General features: G+C 53.1%; 1 protein-coding gene across 3 annotated transcripts in view; it reads right to left on the minus strand.

The window, feature by feature from the left end:
- Window positions 1-16,457, minus strand: part of Spen (spen family transcriptional repressor) — a 63,731-nt gene that overhangs the window by 3,379 nt on the left and 43,895 nt on the right. For all 3 annotated transcript variants that reach the window (XM_052177946.1, XM_052177945.1, XM_052177944.1), the window contains exons 8-11: window positions 16,196-16,309; window positions 14,453-14,566; window positions 12,268-12,368; window positions 65-8,126 (exon numbers count right to left, since the gene is read on the minus strand). In XM_052177946.1, coding sequence (XP_052033906.1) covers window positions 65-8,126; window positions 12,268-12,368; window positions 14,453-14,566; window positions 16,196-16,309 — 8,391 coding nt within the window. The remainder of the gene's footprint in view (window positions 1-64; window positions 8,127-12,267; window positions 12,369-14,452; window positions 14,567-16,195; window positions 16,310-16,457) is intronic.

A 16,457-nucleotide genomic window follows, 5' to 3' on the forward strand; every position in this document is an offset into this window, starting at 1 on the left:
CTTTTTAAGCCACAGTGCTCCAAGTGTGTGCCCCACAGGTAGGGACAAGACGTGGCCTCCTCACCTGCGCAGTCTTGGTCCTGGAGGGTAGACTGATGGAGGAGCCGACGGGAAACTGAGTGTGTGCGAGCTGCGCAGGGGCGTGGTAGGTGCGGATGTCACCGTACCTGTATTCCTGGAACAGCTCACCGCTGGAGTGCACAATTTGCACCCCGTGAGTTACCACCACAGGTGGGGTCAGAGGCAGCCCCTGGAGCTGGCTGCTGGGGGTAACTGTGAGAATTCGGGCTTCACCATGAGGGGGCGGGGCGGGGGTGGGGACAGGAACAGGGGCAGGGGCTAGGGCTGGGGCAGGGGCAGGGGCAGGGGCAGGGGCTGGGGCTGGGGCTGGGGCTGGGGCCGGGGCCGGGACTGCTTTGGCATCTGAAGTCTTAACCGCTTCCTTCACCAGCTGCTGCGGAGCCTTGCTGGCTGGTGGCACCTTCACCACCCCCTCTGCGGCCCGGGGCTGCTCACTGACAGCAGTCACGTGTGGATGCACCATGATCCGAACGTCCCGGGGAACGGTGTATGGGTGCAGCCGGTACTCAGACTGCATGACCAGCACTTCCGACTGCACGGGGGCTGCAGTTCGAGCCACAGGGAGGTGATAGTGAACTTCTTCCTCAGGAGGGTGCTGTGTGGCCAGAGCAGGCACGCCAGTTGTGGCTGGCTGGGGCGTGCCCACGCGCTGTGGGGCCCGGGCCTCTATCTGCTGGGGCTGCAGAGGGGCCCGAGGAGAGTGCAGTGTCTCCGGTCGGATGCTGTAGGTGATGCTGGGCAGGGTGGGAGTGCTCATTCTCACCTCCCCTTGTGACAGGTGACCAAGGGACACGGTCTGGGTGATGCTGTGGGGGGGCATGATGACAGACTGCTCCGGGTGTATACTGGAGATGAACTGTGGCACCGGGATGCCTGCAGCCAGCATGACAGTGGCATTGGTGGGAAGTGCTGTGGATGTCGTGCTGCTGGGGTGGCACGGCCTAGGGAACGGGCCTGCGGCAGGCCCAGCAGGCCGAGGACAGTGAGTGTCTGGTTTTGTGGTTGCCAAGTGGGCAATGGCTCGCTCTGCCGGGTTGCTGGGCCCAGGAGGCCCGTGGTTCACTTCTGCAGGCAGTTTGCCAGGCAGGGCAGGAGGGTGGTGGGGAGTGAGGGTGGGCCCCAGGTTAGCTGGCTGAAGGACCTTGGTCTCTATTTTCAAAGTGACAGGGTCAGCGAGTTTCTTGTTAGTGGTGACTATGCTGGGGGTGAGGACAAGCTGGTTGTGAACCAGCACTGGGGGGGTGTTGATGCCCTGGGTGAGGACCTTCACCGTGCCACCTTGGGTGACGGGCGTGGACACCGAGAGGTGGATGGGCTCGGGCTTCTCCAAGGACGGGCGGTCCGTCTTCACAGAGGAGATCACGGGAGAGGCGTTGTATGTCTGAGCAGTCAGCACCAGAGTAGAATGGGCGGCCATGTTTGCAAAGGCTGCAGGGGTCTGAGGGCCTTTGGGTGCAGACTGGGTGGGGGTGATGGGGTCGGCTTTCACTTGGGACTTGGAAACTGACTGCTGAAACTCAATGTCCATCGCGCTGGCCGGCGGGATCTGGCTGATCTTAGCACTGATGCGCTGGGGGCCTTCTGTCTTCTGTCCTGAGTAGCTCAGAAGCACGACCCCCTCTGAAGTATTCACTCGCAGCCCTGCGCCAGAGCCCGTGTCTGCCGGCCGGTCATCGATCACCGACATGGCCCCGGGGTGGAGGCGGCTGTTCTCGGTGCTGTTTGCCCGATGCTTGCCCTTCGCTGCTGGGACAGCCACTGCACCTGTCATGGCTGCTGTGCCTGTTGTGGCCGTCACACCACAGGCAGCAGTCACGGCGCCAGGGGCAGCGTTCACCGTGCCCACTGTGGCACTCACTGGAGTGGTCAGGACATTAACAGGCCCTGTGAGGACATTCACGGGTCCCTTTAGGAGGTTCACAGGCCCAGCAGGGGTGCTCACCAAACCTTTCAGGGTGGCCACTGAGCCCTGCACAGGCCCCTTTAAGGCGTTCACTGGGACCAGAGAGACATTCACCAGGCCAGTCAGGGCACTCACCAGGCCAGTCAGGGTCTGAGGAGCTGGCTTTGCCAACGTTATCTTCTGGGAGTTTTCCAGGTCAATGCTCACGGGCATCCGGCTAATAACAGACGTGATTTTCGGGGCGATGACTGGAGCCACTTTCTCTTTGTCAGCAGCGACAGGGACCTCTGAGGCTTGTGTGTCAGCGCTTGACACTGCGGCTGCTGCCTTCTCTTCTAAGGGAGAAGGCTTAGGTTCCCATGGAGGGGCTGGCGCCTCCTGCAGACAAGGGGCACTCACGGGCTCTGCAATGGCTGTGGTGACACTTGTGGAAGTAACTCCTGTGGCAGATACGTATTTGGGGTCCATGAGGATCTTCCTCAGTGTACTGGAGCTGGTGTCCATGTCAGAGGCCTTTGTGTCTGGGGGCAGAGCCGGAGATGGGGTGGACTGAGCCCGAGGCTCTTCCTGTCTTGTGATCCACTCTGTCACCTTAGGAGGGGGACTCTGATGCGGGACTCCCCCAGGAATGACAGGAGGCGGGAGCTTGGCTATGGTCACTAAAGGAATTGTGGGTGGAGCTATGCTTGAGTCACTGGGCGGGGTCACCGGATCACTTTCGATGATTGAATGCACCTTGAACCTGGCTTGGGGTTCGTCATCCACCAGTGTGGGCTGTGAGAGGGGGGGCAGGTCAGGGGGGGCCGGGGTTTTGCATGGAGTCTTCTCTTCAACACTGTTTTCCCGGGATAGACTCTGAGCAGGTGGGGTCTTGCTTGGGTCAGAAGTACACTCCCCAGGAAGGGGGTGAGGCTTCTCACTCTGTCCTTCTTCCTGGGAAGCTTCTTGGGGTGCTGCTGCCACCCCATCAGCAGCAGGGCTCTCACTCTGAGCCTGCTCAGCCTCAGAGGCACGAGTCTCTGCGATGGCGACTGCTTTCTTGTTGGCATTCCTTTTCCGGCGTGATCGCGTTGTCTTTTGCCGCCCCTTGTCTTTCCTGGGAGTGGTGACTTCCACTTTCGAGCCCTTGGCTTCCTGTACAGACTCACTGCTGTCTCCTCTGGCTTCCTTGGTGTCTGCAGAGCCTTCTGGTGGGTCTGAGGCACTGACGTGTGGGGCAGAAGACTCTGTTGCTGCCTCTGTCTCCAGGATTCCTGGCACGGCCGCATGGGGCCCCGGCTCCGTTCCTTCCTGTAGATGTGTCTGAGACCCCAGGGGAACAGAAGGAGAAGCGGAGGTGGTTTCTGGCTCTCCAGGGCTGCCACTGATGATGGAGCCGATGGCCGCAGCCAATTCAGTTTCGCTTGCCTGCTGTGCCGGCTTGTGGCCACGCTCAGGGGCAGGCTCTTCGGGCGCTCCTGCGGCTGTCCCCTTGTTAGCCGCACTAGCGGACGGCTCAGGGAGCTTTGCAAGGTTCTCCACAGCCTGCTCCAGCTCCGTCTGCCTGGCTAGCTGTGTGGCTTCTGGCGACAGTGTGGAGGCAGACACACTTTCCTTCTCCACTTCCTTGACAGGATCTGCTGGGTTGTCTGCCAGCTGAGGTGAGGAGCCCCTTCCCTTTTGGGGGCTCTTACTTTTCTCAGGAGAGGCTGACCCAGGCCCACCTTCCTTGTCTGCTGCCTGTGCTGCTGCCCTGGCGGCCATTTCCAGGCTCTTCAGATGTGCTGCTCTGTCCATCGCTGACCGGGTGCTACGGGCACGGCCTCTCTTTGATTTGTAGGTTTTCTCAGGAGGTTTTCTCTCCAGGACCTCCACTGGGAAGGTGCCGGCTCCGTTCTTGTCTGTGCTGGCGTCTCTCCGGTCCCGTTTCGGCTCACTCGCTGCCTCCCTGTCGCCCCTGGACTTGGAGCTCCCTTCCCTCGTGCTCGCCTGGGCGCTGGCCTCAGCAGCAGCCTCCGCCTTCTGCTCCGGTCTCCCCCTTTTCCCCTGAGGTCCACTGGCAGCCGCCAGTTTCTGAGCCCTGGGAGACCTCCAGCCCTCAGTGGGCCGGGGCGCCTCCGCCGGCTCTTTCCTCTCCTGGTCAGCGTCCCCCTCGACACGCCGGCGGGTTTTAGGAGGCCTCCCCCTCCGGGGGGTGGTGGGAGGCCCCGCAGCCTCCTGCAGCTCCCGCTCCAGCCTCTTCCTGGTCACTCTGGGCTGCTCTGTCGGCTCCCTGGCCGGAGAGCGGCGGTCATGGTCGCCCATGGTGGCGTAAACACTCCTCACATTCCGACGCCTGGTTCTGCTGAGAGGCAAGCTGGGCTCAGGGCGCTCCGTGTCTGCCCCGGAGCTTTTAGACGCGGCCCGAGTGATCTTCTCTGCCTCCATCTTTAGTTCTAACAGCTTCTGTGCTTCCCCGCGAGGAGAGCTGGAGCGCTTCAGCTTCTCACGGTCTATCCTCTCGCTCTTCCTGGTGACCGGCTTCTCCACAGTGCTCGCCGCGGCGGCCTGGCTCGATGTCTTGCACCGCTTGCTTTTGTTAGTCTTTCTGTCCTTGGCGGTGACTGGAGGATTGGCTTCTACATCTTCAGAAGCTGGGGGCTCGACTTCTGACGCCACTCCAGCTTTCTGCGTGGCGTCAGGTTCAGTGCTGGGAGCTGCCTCTGGCTTCTCCACGCTGGGCTCTTCGGCTTCCTCAGTCCTCTGACTCGGTTTTGGAAGTGGCTGGGGACTGCTGGGTTTGGGGTCTACACTGCTTTCTACCTGGGGCACTGTGGTTCCGGGAGTCAGAGGCTCGGCATCCACACACGGGACAGCATCAGCAGTTGCGCTTTCCTGAGGAGCCGAAGGTGCCACAGCAGCGCTGTCATGGCTGTCCTCTCCGAGGGGCACGTCCACCTGTTTGGGCTGGTCCACGGATACAGAAGCCGGCTCAGACACGAGCTTTGCTTCTTCTAAGACAGGAATGGGCTCCACGGGCTTCTCCCCTGCCAGTGGAGGAGCCTCTGCGGTTTCCTCGGCCTTCTCCGGTGCCGAGGACGCTGGTTCAGGTGTCACTGCGGTGACGGCAGGAAGCCCAGCTGCAGCGGGGGCTTTCGGTTCCGGCTCTTTAGTCTCAGTGGCAGGCTCTGGGGTCTTGGGATGAGCCTCTGGGTCCTGCTGCTTGTCCGCCTCTCTGGGCTTCTGGTCCTTCTCCTTCTCCCTCTGCTGCATCCGTGTGAGCTCCATGAACCTGCTGTGGAACAGAACCACGGGCTCCTGGACGGCGTCACTGCTGCTGCTGGCACCCTCGGAGGCCGGCCTGCCGTACGGCCTCCCGGGAGGGAAGTCGGAGTCCTCACTCTTCCGCTCGAGGTGCTGCAGTCGCTTGGAATCTTGCTCAAAGATGGAGCTATGTAAGAACCGAGAGGCAAACAACTCCTGCCTCTCCTGCTCCTCCTCCCTATGCTCATCCTTCTTATCGTCCAGTTTTCCCTCCGAGTCCGTCCTGATTTTCTTCTTCTTCATGTACCAGGATGGAATAGGTCTGGGGGCTGAGTCAACCTTTTCTTTATCTTTGTTGTTTCGAAAATTAGCAAAGCGGGAATCCCAGTCCAGGAAAGACCAATTTTCTTCACGGGACGAGGAGAGGGACTTGGCTCTTTCAAGCAAAGCTTTCGTGTCTGGTGTGATTGTCTTATCTAGTGCAAAAGAATAAAATTTATTCCTTTCTAAAGAACTAGAGAGCCTTTCATCTCGCTCACGTAGTTTTTGGTCTCTGTCCCTCAATAAAAAAGACAGCCGAGGGCTGTCGTAGAAGGTGGAGGGCCTGGGGGACTGGGGCCTGTGCTCAACGTCCTCATCAGAATCGGAGGGCACCTCACCAGGTTCCAGATCCCGCACAGACCTTTTCCGTAGACTGTCTCTCTTAATTACGCTGTTTGGGAAACTGACATCAAACCGGCTGGGGTCCTGTTTCAGTTGAGGGTCCCAACGGTTTGGTTCGCCTTCAGAATTCAAGACAGACAGCTTTAATTTGGCCATGTCTGCTGCCTGTTCTCTCTTGCCAGAATCGTAAGGATTACACTTTAACAGGTCTTCTCTCGCTGTTACGTTAGAATAGGGGAGACCTTTCTCATCCGCCTTAGGGGAACCTTTCACGGACACCAGCCGAGGGGAGCCTAGGGGATCATCCTCTTCGTGGAAGGAGCCGTGGCGGACGCTGGGAGAGCAGCTGGTTCTTTCTGAGTCCTCACTGATCTGCCGTGAACTTCGGTAATTTCTCTCTCTTTTAGTACAGATGTCGAAGTCCACATGATCCGTCCTCCGCTTCTTGCTGGGCGGGGAGTCATCGGTGACGTCCTGAGGGGGTTTGCCCACCTCGTGGACCAGGCTGCGCCGTTCGTACTCATCCACATCTTTCTTCGGACTGCCGAACTTCTCGGCCTTGGCGATCTCCATCTCCAGCCGCTGCTTCCGGCGACTCTGCTCCATCTGCTTGCGGTAGCTCTGCGTGTGGTCAATGTCAATGCCCAGTTTCTCCTCAGCCGTTACTCCGCCGTGTGGCTTCTCCTGGCCGGCGCTGGGCTCCGCTTCCTCGGGAAGCCGGCGGCAGTAGTTTTTCCTCATTTCCTCTTTCTCAGGCCCTTGGCTATCGAGGAGCTGCAGCTGTCTGAGCTGAGGTTTTGAGGGGATAGCTTTTTTGGGCTGGGCTTCTTGCGTCTCCACAGATCCGGGTATTGGTTCGCCTGGTCCTGCGTGTGCGTCTGAGCTGGGCCGAGAGCCAGACCCTGTGGAGACAACAGCAGGCTCCTGGCAGTCTTTGGGACTAAGAGCTGAATTAAGTCTTTCCAGCTTAGTTTTTTTTGATTCCCTTTTAAGGATTTCTTTTCTCACAGGCTTTCTTTCTGACTCTCCCTCCCTCAGCAAAACACCCTCTTTTGATGCGTCCGGCTGCTTCTTTAAAAGCGCGCGAGCATCCTCTGCCTCAGGGCTGGTTTTCCTGACTTCTGGTTTTGGCTTTTCTATTTTCAAGCTGGAATCTGCAAAGCGCCTCTTCCTCGCTTCCAGCTTCTCCAGGTCCAGGGCGCTCAGCTCAGGCGTCTGCTCGGGCTTGAGGTGCTTCCTGAGCTTAGGTCTGCCCTCCTTATCCACGACCTCCGCGTGGCTCGAAAGGGCCTTTTCCCTCAGCGCCTTTCCCCTGGCAGAGTCCACCTTAGACGCGTCCGGCTTGGCAGGCTCCCCCTGAGAGGCCTGAGATTTCTGGTCCAGGGCCGACGCCTTAGGGGTGTCATGGCCGAGCCTGGCTTTGAGCTTCTCCGGGGGTGGGTGGTCGATGACCTTGCCCTCCTTCTCCTTTACGCGGGTCAGGACCACGCAGGGCATGAGCTCCAGGCGGTTCTTGGCTGGCCCTTCCTTGTCAGCCCTCTCTCTGCTCAGTTTGGTAGAACCCCGCGGTTTCTCGGGGCTGGGCTCTCGCTCATTTTCCTGCTCTGTTTCGGAAGACTGAGAACTAGGAGAATGGGCTTTTCCTTTTCGCTTCTGCCTGTCAGGTTTGTCCTTTTCTCCTTTTTCCTTGCGAATTATTCGTCTCTCCCTCTCTCCCCTCTCAGGATCAAAAGTTCGTTCCTTCTCTGTCTTCTCATTTTTTGTATAGCGTTCCAATCGAGCCTTCTCCAGTTTGTCGTACCGTGGGGGGGACACTGAGCTGCAGCTTCCGCTCCGCTCTGAGGACCGGCGGAAGAGCCTCCTCTCAGAGTCACTTGGCAATCTCTCCGAATGTGCAGGAGACACGCCAGGGCTCTGTGGACGACGCAAGTGCACGGGACTCTGACTTCGCTCAATGGGTCTCCTCTCATGGTCGCGGTCAGAGTCAAATCTGTCCCGCTCGCGCTCCCTCTGCCTGTAGCTGTATTCCCGGATGTCTTGCTCGTAAGGGTCACTCCTGTACTCTCTGTACTCCCGAGGGTCATCGTAGTACCGGGACTCATAGTACTCTCCCTGGTACGTCTCCCACTCTGGGTAAAACTCTCTCCCCCGGGCTGGGTAGTCCCTCCTGGAGTCCTCGGGGTAGGCGCCTGGAGTGCGGACGGTCTCATAGTAGGTCCGGTCTTGACTGTAGTCATAGGAGCCTCTTCGTTCCTCTCTGTCAAACATCAGGAAGATCACATTAGCTCCCCCCATCTTCTCCTCACTCGCAGTCCCACCTCCACAACCCCAGCTCTTAAGGGCAGAGGCAGGAGGACGGCATATGGCATCTGGCTCTACCGTACAAGTTCCAGGCTAGCCCCCAGTGCACAGTGAAACTCTTACCCACGGCACCTCTGGGCTCCTCGTGTTACTTAGTCACTTGGCTGACTGCAGGTGGTTAGCAGCAGCTCCTAAGCCAAATGAAGCACTGAGGATTTAAAAGCTGGCCGCTAATAAAATTCAAATGTAAAATGCCAGGTTTTCATTACGCCCTGGCCTGCAACTCACTCTGTAGGCCAGGCTGGCTTCCAAATCACAGAGATCTCCTGTTTCTGCCTCTGGGGTGCTGGGATTAAAGGGTACAGTAACCACACACCCAGCACTGACACAGTATAATCACAAATAACACAGCTTTAAAGAAACCCACTGCTACCTACCTTTCCCTCACTGTGCTGGAGTGTATACATTATCACAGTCACCCAACAAACAGATGTGCTCCACCCACCTTTCCCTCACCGTGCTGGACTGTATACATGTACACAATAGTCCACTGCGTCCAGTAAACAGAGGATATTGTATCAAGTTTTTTTTTTTTTTCTTTCTGTTTTGTGGATTTGGTTTTCTTCAAGGTAGGTTTTCTCTGTATAGCCCTGACTGTCCTGGCGCTCACTCTGTAGACCAGGCTGGCCTTGAACTCAGAAATCCACCTGCCTCTGCCTCCCAAGTGCTGGGATTACAGGCGTGCGCCACCATTGCCAGGCTTATATCAAGTTTTTTTATAGGAATTTTTCAAATGTTTAATCTCAGGGCTGGAGAGGTGGCGTAGAAGTTAAGAGCACTTATTATTCTTGTAAAGGACCCAAAACTACAGGATATCTCACAACCATCTACAATTTCAGTTCCAGGGGACCGGACGTCTCCTTCTGACTCCTTGAGCACCAGAGATACCTGGTGCACAGACAAGCATGCGGGCAAAACACTGACAACGCATAAAACAAAACTAAGGACCTCGCAGACAAATCTCTGGGTATTGGAGGCCAGCCTGGTCCACAAAGCAAACTCCAGACCAGCCAAGGTTATATAGTTAAATCGTGTCCCCAAAACCCCCAATGTTTGTTGTTGTTTGGTGGTGGTTCAGTTTTTTCAAGACAGGGGTTCTCTGTGTAGCCCTGGATGTCCTGGAAGTGACTCTGTAGACCAGGCTGTCTCAAATTCACAGAGATCTGCCTGCCTCTGCCTCCCGAGGGATTATATGTTGAAACTGTGTTTTCTCCCCGCACCCTGTAGAACACATTCAAGCGGCCTGAGGTTGACGCTGGGAATCATCCTCCCGGGTTCTTCCTCTATCTCTGAGGTAGGGAGCGTCTCTCAAACAGACAGAGTTTGCAGATAAGCCAGCTTTGGCAATCCTGCTCTGCTTCCCGAGACTAGAATTACAGGCAGGGACCACACCCACCGCAGCTACATAGGCTCTGGGGCTCTTCAAGCTTGGACTGAGCTGCCTCCCCTGCCCTGGTAAAACATTTCAGATAGCTCCAGGGCTAGAGAGACCACTCAGCAGTTAAAATCTTTTGTCTGTGCAGAAAACCTGGGTTCAATGCCAAGTACCCACAAGACAGTTCATAGCCATCTATAATTCCAACTCTAGGGGATCCAGTGCTCTATCCTGACTTAGATGGGGACCAGGCATTCACATGAAACACAGTTCACATGAAAATAAAATCAATCTTAAAAAAAAAAAAAGAAAAAATTAGCTTCAACTTTTCTGTTTACTTAAAAACTTTCTTTCCTCAAATTGCCAGCTCACAAATGAAGACTGGCTTCACGTGCTGAGGCAGTCCCCAGAGCTCCTTGCCCAGGTCCTAAGAACAGGAGCCACCTACCCCGTGAAACTGAGCGTGCTCACACAAGAGGGGCAGTGATTCCTTCCTGTTCATTCCCCAAACTCTCCCAGCGTGTGTGTCCGATGTGTGTGAGGTCTGAGGAGAACTCTGCAGCCTTGGTCCCCCCTCCATCTGGGTTGCAGGGATCAAACTCAAGCTCAGGCCTTCATGGCAAGGGTCACATGGGCTAAGCCATCTTACTGTGCATCCCAGAGGATTTTTTTTTATTCGATATATTTTTTTATTTACATTTCAAATGATTTCCCCTTTCCTAGCCCCCCCCCACTCTCCCAAAGTCCCGTAAGCCCCCTTCTCTCCCCCTGTTCATCCCAGAGGATTTTAAGTGAGAAATGTTCCCGAGTGCCAAATTCCTGAAAGCTTAAAATCTAAGGTTTTAGAGCAAAGCACAGAGGTGCACACTGTAACCCCAGGAGACAGAAGCAGGAAGATCACAGACTCAGGTCCGCCTGTGCTGCACGAGAACAAGATAATCATACAATTAGAAACAGAAGTAAACCTGCCCATTTTCCCATTCCAGAGTCCATACTACGTAGTTACAGATGAACAGTTCCCTCAGGTGTGAGTGGGGACACCGGCCTGTCATCCTAGCTACTTGGAGGCTGAGACAGGAGAACCACAAGGCTAACCTGGGCTGCAGAGTGAGCCAAGGAACTCAAGGAGACCTGGAGATGCAAACCATAAGCTTCGATCCTCAGTACTACCTACAAGCAACCAATCAATAACATGAAAACCTCATGCTCTAGCTACAAAGCCAGTCCTGGGGAACTGCTCTGTCCTGGGCGGGTAGGGCTCATTCATTTCTAAAAAGGAAAGGAAAGGCCCTTGTCCCTGAGACAACAGTGACATCGGAAGCTCCTCCCTCTGCTTCCTACAATAGGAGCTGAGAGCCTTTAAGAGGGATGATTAACCACAAGGACGAGCTGGGGGGCGGAGCCAGAGCCTCACAGACAGTGTGGGGAGTGACAGACAAGACTCCATCACAAGACGCTGCTTTGTAAGAACTATTTAATGCACACAGAGAAGATTGTAACAGAACTGTTAACAACACCCGTCCTGCCTCACCCTCAGATAGACCTGCTTTAGGAACTGGCTCACGATAGCAGCCTCAGGAAACGGCTCAGCTAGCACCGTGACCACCTGGCAGAGTGAGGCTGCGGTAGGCTTCAGCACAGCTAGTCAGCTGCAGCAGCAGCCACCTGACCTGCAGCACGGTTCAGGCAGAGGCAGCGAGAGACCAGGTTCAAGACCATCCTCAGCTACAAAACAAGCCTGGGCCAGACACGGCTTTATGAGCCCCTCACTCAAAACACAAACACAAAAGACACAAAGCAATGAAACTAGAACCAATGGCTTCAAACCATTATCTTGGGAACTGGAGCTTAGAACATTTTGTGCACACACACGCCTGTGAGGGCTCTCGCTTGAAGACTGTAACAGTTTCAGTGTTTGGCAGTTTGGATTCTGATTGATTCATGGGTAACTATCAAAGCCTTATCTTTAAATTTTGGCAGTGGGGCCTTTTTCTACCTAAAAGCTCAGGAATTGAGTGACTTAGCAGGATATCCAGTTAAGAAATGCCTTGAAGACACACTGTTGTGTCCTCCAACATAACAAACTGGGACTGTGGCAGCAAATGGGGATCCGTGCTGGGTCCAAAAGTTCTTGACTTAACGTCTAAAGCCTTTCTTTGATGGGCATGGAGTGGGGGTGGGGAACAGCGCTGACACTCCAGACCACCACAGACCACCATCTGGCAACAGCTTGCATTAGTATAAACAACAGTTTATCTTCTCAACAGAAGAAGAATTAGAAAAATCAAACGTGACCTCACCATGACTGAAAAAACCTGCTTACTTTCTGCAGCACCAAAGTCACTGGTCTATAAATAATCTAATTTACTCTATTTACAAGAGTCACACTTCACAAATCTTCCTGATACAAGGACACTCGGTGAGGACTGAGATCAAAGAGAGACAAGGTAACCTAACCTACTTTCAACTACATAAAAAACAGATTTGTAAAAGTAAACCTTTGCTTTCTGTACAACACATTTAAAAATGTGTTTGGGGAGGAAAGAGAAGTGGGAAAGAGAAAACGAACTGCCCGGCTACATTATGAGAGCCCAAGCTGGGGTGGTTCTGAGGTCCATCTCCGAGACTGATGGTCCAGCACAAAACTGGATAAAACGCCTACCTTCTCTCTGTCAGCATTTCATAGAAGTCTCTCATATCTTGACCGGACTTCTCCATGCAGTGATAAAATGCCAGCTGGCTTTCCCGATTTGCAAAGTCCACCTTAAAAAAAAAAAGAATTCATAATATAACCATTTACCACAGGATGAACATATGTAGAGCAAACAAACAATATATAAAAGTATTTTAGAAATTTCAGATTTCAAATTTGGACAGTTTTTTGAAACAGTATTTCTCTGCTACCTGGAACTCATTTTGTAGACCAGGCTGGCTTTGAACTCAAGAGTTCCTCTGGCTTCTGCCTCCTAGCGTTGGGATTAAAGGTGCACACCACAGGGCTAACCTCTAATTTGAGGCCCATACACAACAGGGATCCAGCCCTGCCCAGAAAACAAGCCACCTGAAGCTGGAGCCTAGAGCTGGAGGGTGGAACCCCTTTGGCCCCCGCCCTCCGCCAGCCCCACAGCAATGAAATGATAGCTAAGGATTTTCTACTCTGCTCTAGATGCCTAATCCAGCTGCCGTTAGAGAGGCTGCCTATGGCAGCCGACAGGAACAGCTGCAGAGACCCACAGCCACAGCCTGCATGGCTCTGCCAAGTATTCTGACTGTGTGTCATGGCCGTGGGCTCGGTTTGTGGGGGACACAGACAGTGGGAGTGTCTCTGATGTGAGGCTTGTGCCTGGGCTCAGGGTATCCTGTGCCATGCTCGGTGCTGTCACTGGGAAGCCTGCTCTTTCTCTGTGGGGTGACAGGGTGGAATGGAGGGAGGGAAGCTGGGCTACGGGTGGAAAGCGTGTGCTCTCCAGTGCCAAGCCAATTTTGAAGTTTAAGAGAAATGTCTTTTTTAAATATAAAACTCCGAAATTGTATGCAAATATTGACAGATACATTTTAAGGTTCCAGAACCAATCAGGAGTGAGAGGGCTGGACTTGATGCAATCCCCGAACCGGAGATAGGCTAAGACAGGATGGCAGCAACCTCAGCTGGGGCCAGCCACACCGGAAGACCCTCCCTCTCCCATGCCCAAGACACACCTTCTCCCCCTACAATGCAACCAACCAACCAACCAACCAGAGAGAGAGAGAGAGAGAGAGAGAGAGAGAGAGAGAGAGAGAGAGAGAGAACATGTAAACATTTTCTTCCAGAAATCTGAGTTGGCGAATGCTTGGGACAGTCAGATGGGAAATCTATAAGCGGGCCATCTGCAGTATAGGTAAATGTGCGGACTACCCATTACAATAAGACACAGGGACAACAGAGCTCCGGTTGCAAGGTACCGAGCATCAATATATGTCCTATTGCCAAAATACAATTATATTTTAATCTAATCATCAGGTTATTTATTTATTTATTTATTTTGGTTTTTCAAGAAAGGGTTTCTCTGTATAGCCCTGGCTGTCCTAGAACTTACTCTGTAGACCAGGCTGGCCTCGAACTCAGAAATCCCCCTGCCTCTGCCTCCCAGAGTGCTGGGATTACAAGCATGCACCACCACCACCCAGCTAATCATCAGTTCTTAACTACATAATTATGCCAAACAGCCAATGAATAGAAAGGGTTTTTGTTTGTTTGTTTGTTTTCAAGACAGGGTTTCTCTGTGTAGCCCTGGCTGTCCTCAAACTCAGAAATCCACCAGCCTCTGCCTCCCAAGCGCTGGGATTAAAGGCCCATACCACCACCACCCGGCTAAATGAAAAGTTTTTAATCTCTCTCTCTCTCTCTCTCTCTCTCTCACTCACACACACACACACACACACACACACACATTCAGCCACAGGTAGCTTCCTTTTGGAAGCTGACTGGCCAAATGAGCCACAGGCATACAGACAGACACTGTAACGGGAAAAGAGTACACGTAGGAACATCCGGCACACTGGGAAGGAGAAGGGCTGTTATACTTATATAAGATACAGGGAAGGATCTAGGACTAAGGGCACATAAGACCTGTGTGCGCCAAGAGCAAGTGTGAAAATCCTAATATTTCCCCTAAACCCGAGGGCGAAGAAAACCACTCCACGCTGGCCGCCTACAAAGGTAAATACGGCAGAGATCTGAACACTTTTGTTTGGCTGCTGTTTTTTTTCTGTTTTGTTGCTTTTCATGTGTGAGGCATTGCCACACTGTGTGGACCTTTGAACTGAAGGCACAGCACGCGCAGCCTCTGCTTTGTCAGGGTGCACACCTTGATCTTATTCCCACCGAGTTTCCTGCCCTTGGTGTCCTTGACAGCTGCCTGTGCGTACTCGATCTCACTGTAGAGAACCAGAGCCATGCCTTTCAAGCGGTCAAACACTACCTGCAAAAGACAAAACAACCAATCAAGAGCTTTGTCTGCTGGTTTGAGCGTCAGTCCCAACAAAATCCTAAGTCACCAGGATGCTACTAAGAAAAAGAACTGTATTTAGAGTATTCTAGAAAAATGTAGTCTTTTCCAGAAGAGGCATGTCTTAATAAACACACTAAGATCAGTGTGTAGAGGCAGGGGAATGGTGGTACTGAGGCTCCATGGTTCTCACACCTTTAGTTTTCTATATCTGACTGCTTTCCTACTGTCTTCACTGTAAGAAGATCCTTCTTCTATCTAAGACCACAGAATTGGGCCACCCCTTTCCTGATGTTTATGGGTGCAACCTGACAAATACTGGTCAGGTGGGAATTTTGCTGTATGTATTCAAACATAGATCAAATCTATGGACAAAGCTCAGACAGAGGACTTGCCTAGCCCATGCATGCATGACCCAGTGTTCAGTCCCCAACACCACAGCAAGCGAGTGAAGGTAAACATTTGATTCCATTTCGGTTTGGATGTGAATTCTCTTCCCCTCCACCTTCCCCAGCCCTGAGCTGTTACTATTTCACACAGGTTTTTATGGTGTAGCAGGGAGCAGACTTGTGATCATGGCAATCCTCCTGCCTAGGCCTACCTAATGCTGAAATCACAGCCATGAGTCGCCACGTCTGGCTATGAGACCGGCCTGTGTGGGCCACAGAACGTGTATAGAGGTCAAAGGACAAATGCAGGTGCCAGTCCCCTTGTTCCAACTTGTCTGACATGCACTGTTGTGCCACAAGGTCCAAACTAGACTTATGAACGTCCCAACGTCTCCTGTCTCCACTGGCCAACAGTACATACAGCATATAGGACATACAGGACATACAGTGCACAACACTACATACAGTACATACAGTACATGCAGTTATCTGATTTGAAAGCCAATAGTATAAAGACAAGTGACTATTTTTATATGAGACTTTCATTTCTTAAAACGGTGCAATAAATACCAAAGACTGTGCAACTGGCATACGTCATGAATAAGCGAAGTATTTTGTTAAATCCTTTATTTTTTAGTTCATTTTATTTTGCTGAGTGCACTGTCGCTGTCTTCAAACACACCAGAAGAGGGCATCAGAAGCCACTACAGATAATAATTGTGAGCCACCATGTGGTTGATGGGACTTGAACTCAGGACCTCTGGAAGAACAGTCAGTCATCTGCCCAGCCCCCTAAAGTCCTATTTTGCTTAACTATATACAGAGGAGTCTAAGATTTCCTCAAATCTTGCCTGTTTGGAAACAGCTTTACTGTTGATGATTTGCAGAGCTAGTAACTAAACCCAGAGCCTGGTGCGATGGACCATAAATCTAAATGTATTAAAAAAAAAAAGTATGCATGTGAATCTATATGTATGTGCAGGGGCCTGCAAAGCCCTAGGGTGTGCTGGATCTCTAGAGCTGGGGTCAGACAGGGCTGAGTCCCTGGCCTGAGTGCTGGGAGCTGAACTTGGGTCCTCTGAAAAAGCACTGGGCGGCTCTGCAGACCCACTGAGGAGCTTATGAAGACAAACATTAGTAAAGAGAAGGAAACATCAACAACAGAGGCTGACGGCAGAACAGTAAGAAAGCAGAGTGGAAAGCAAGTGCCTACCTTTACCACAGGCCCGTAGCGGCAGAAATGCCGCGTTAAGTACTGATCGGACACGTTTGAAGAAAGCCCATCTAGCCATACACAGTTGGTAGGCATGCTCTTTCCAAAACCCAGCTGAAATTAAAAGGGGAAATTCCATCACCACAGATAATTACTAGCCAATTACAAAGTTTTCAAAAAGCTAGTCTTCTAGAGAAATGCTGAATCTGTTGTGCATGCGTGCCTGTGTGCGTGCAACTGGGTTACTGAACCCAGCAGCTCA

This window comes from Apodemus sylvaticus, chromosome 3 (genome assembly GCF_947179515.1).
Source record: "Apodemus sylvaticus chromosome 3, mApoSyl1.1, whole genome shotgun sequence".
NCBI lineage: Eukaryota > Metazoa > Chordata > Mammalia > Rodentia > Muridae > Apodemus > Apodemus sylvaticus.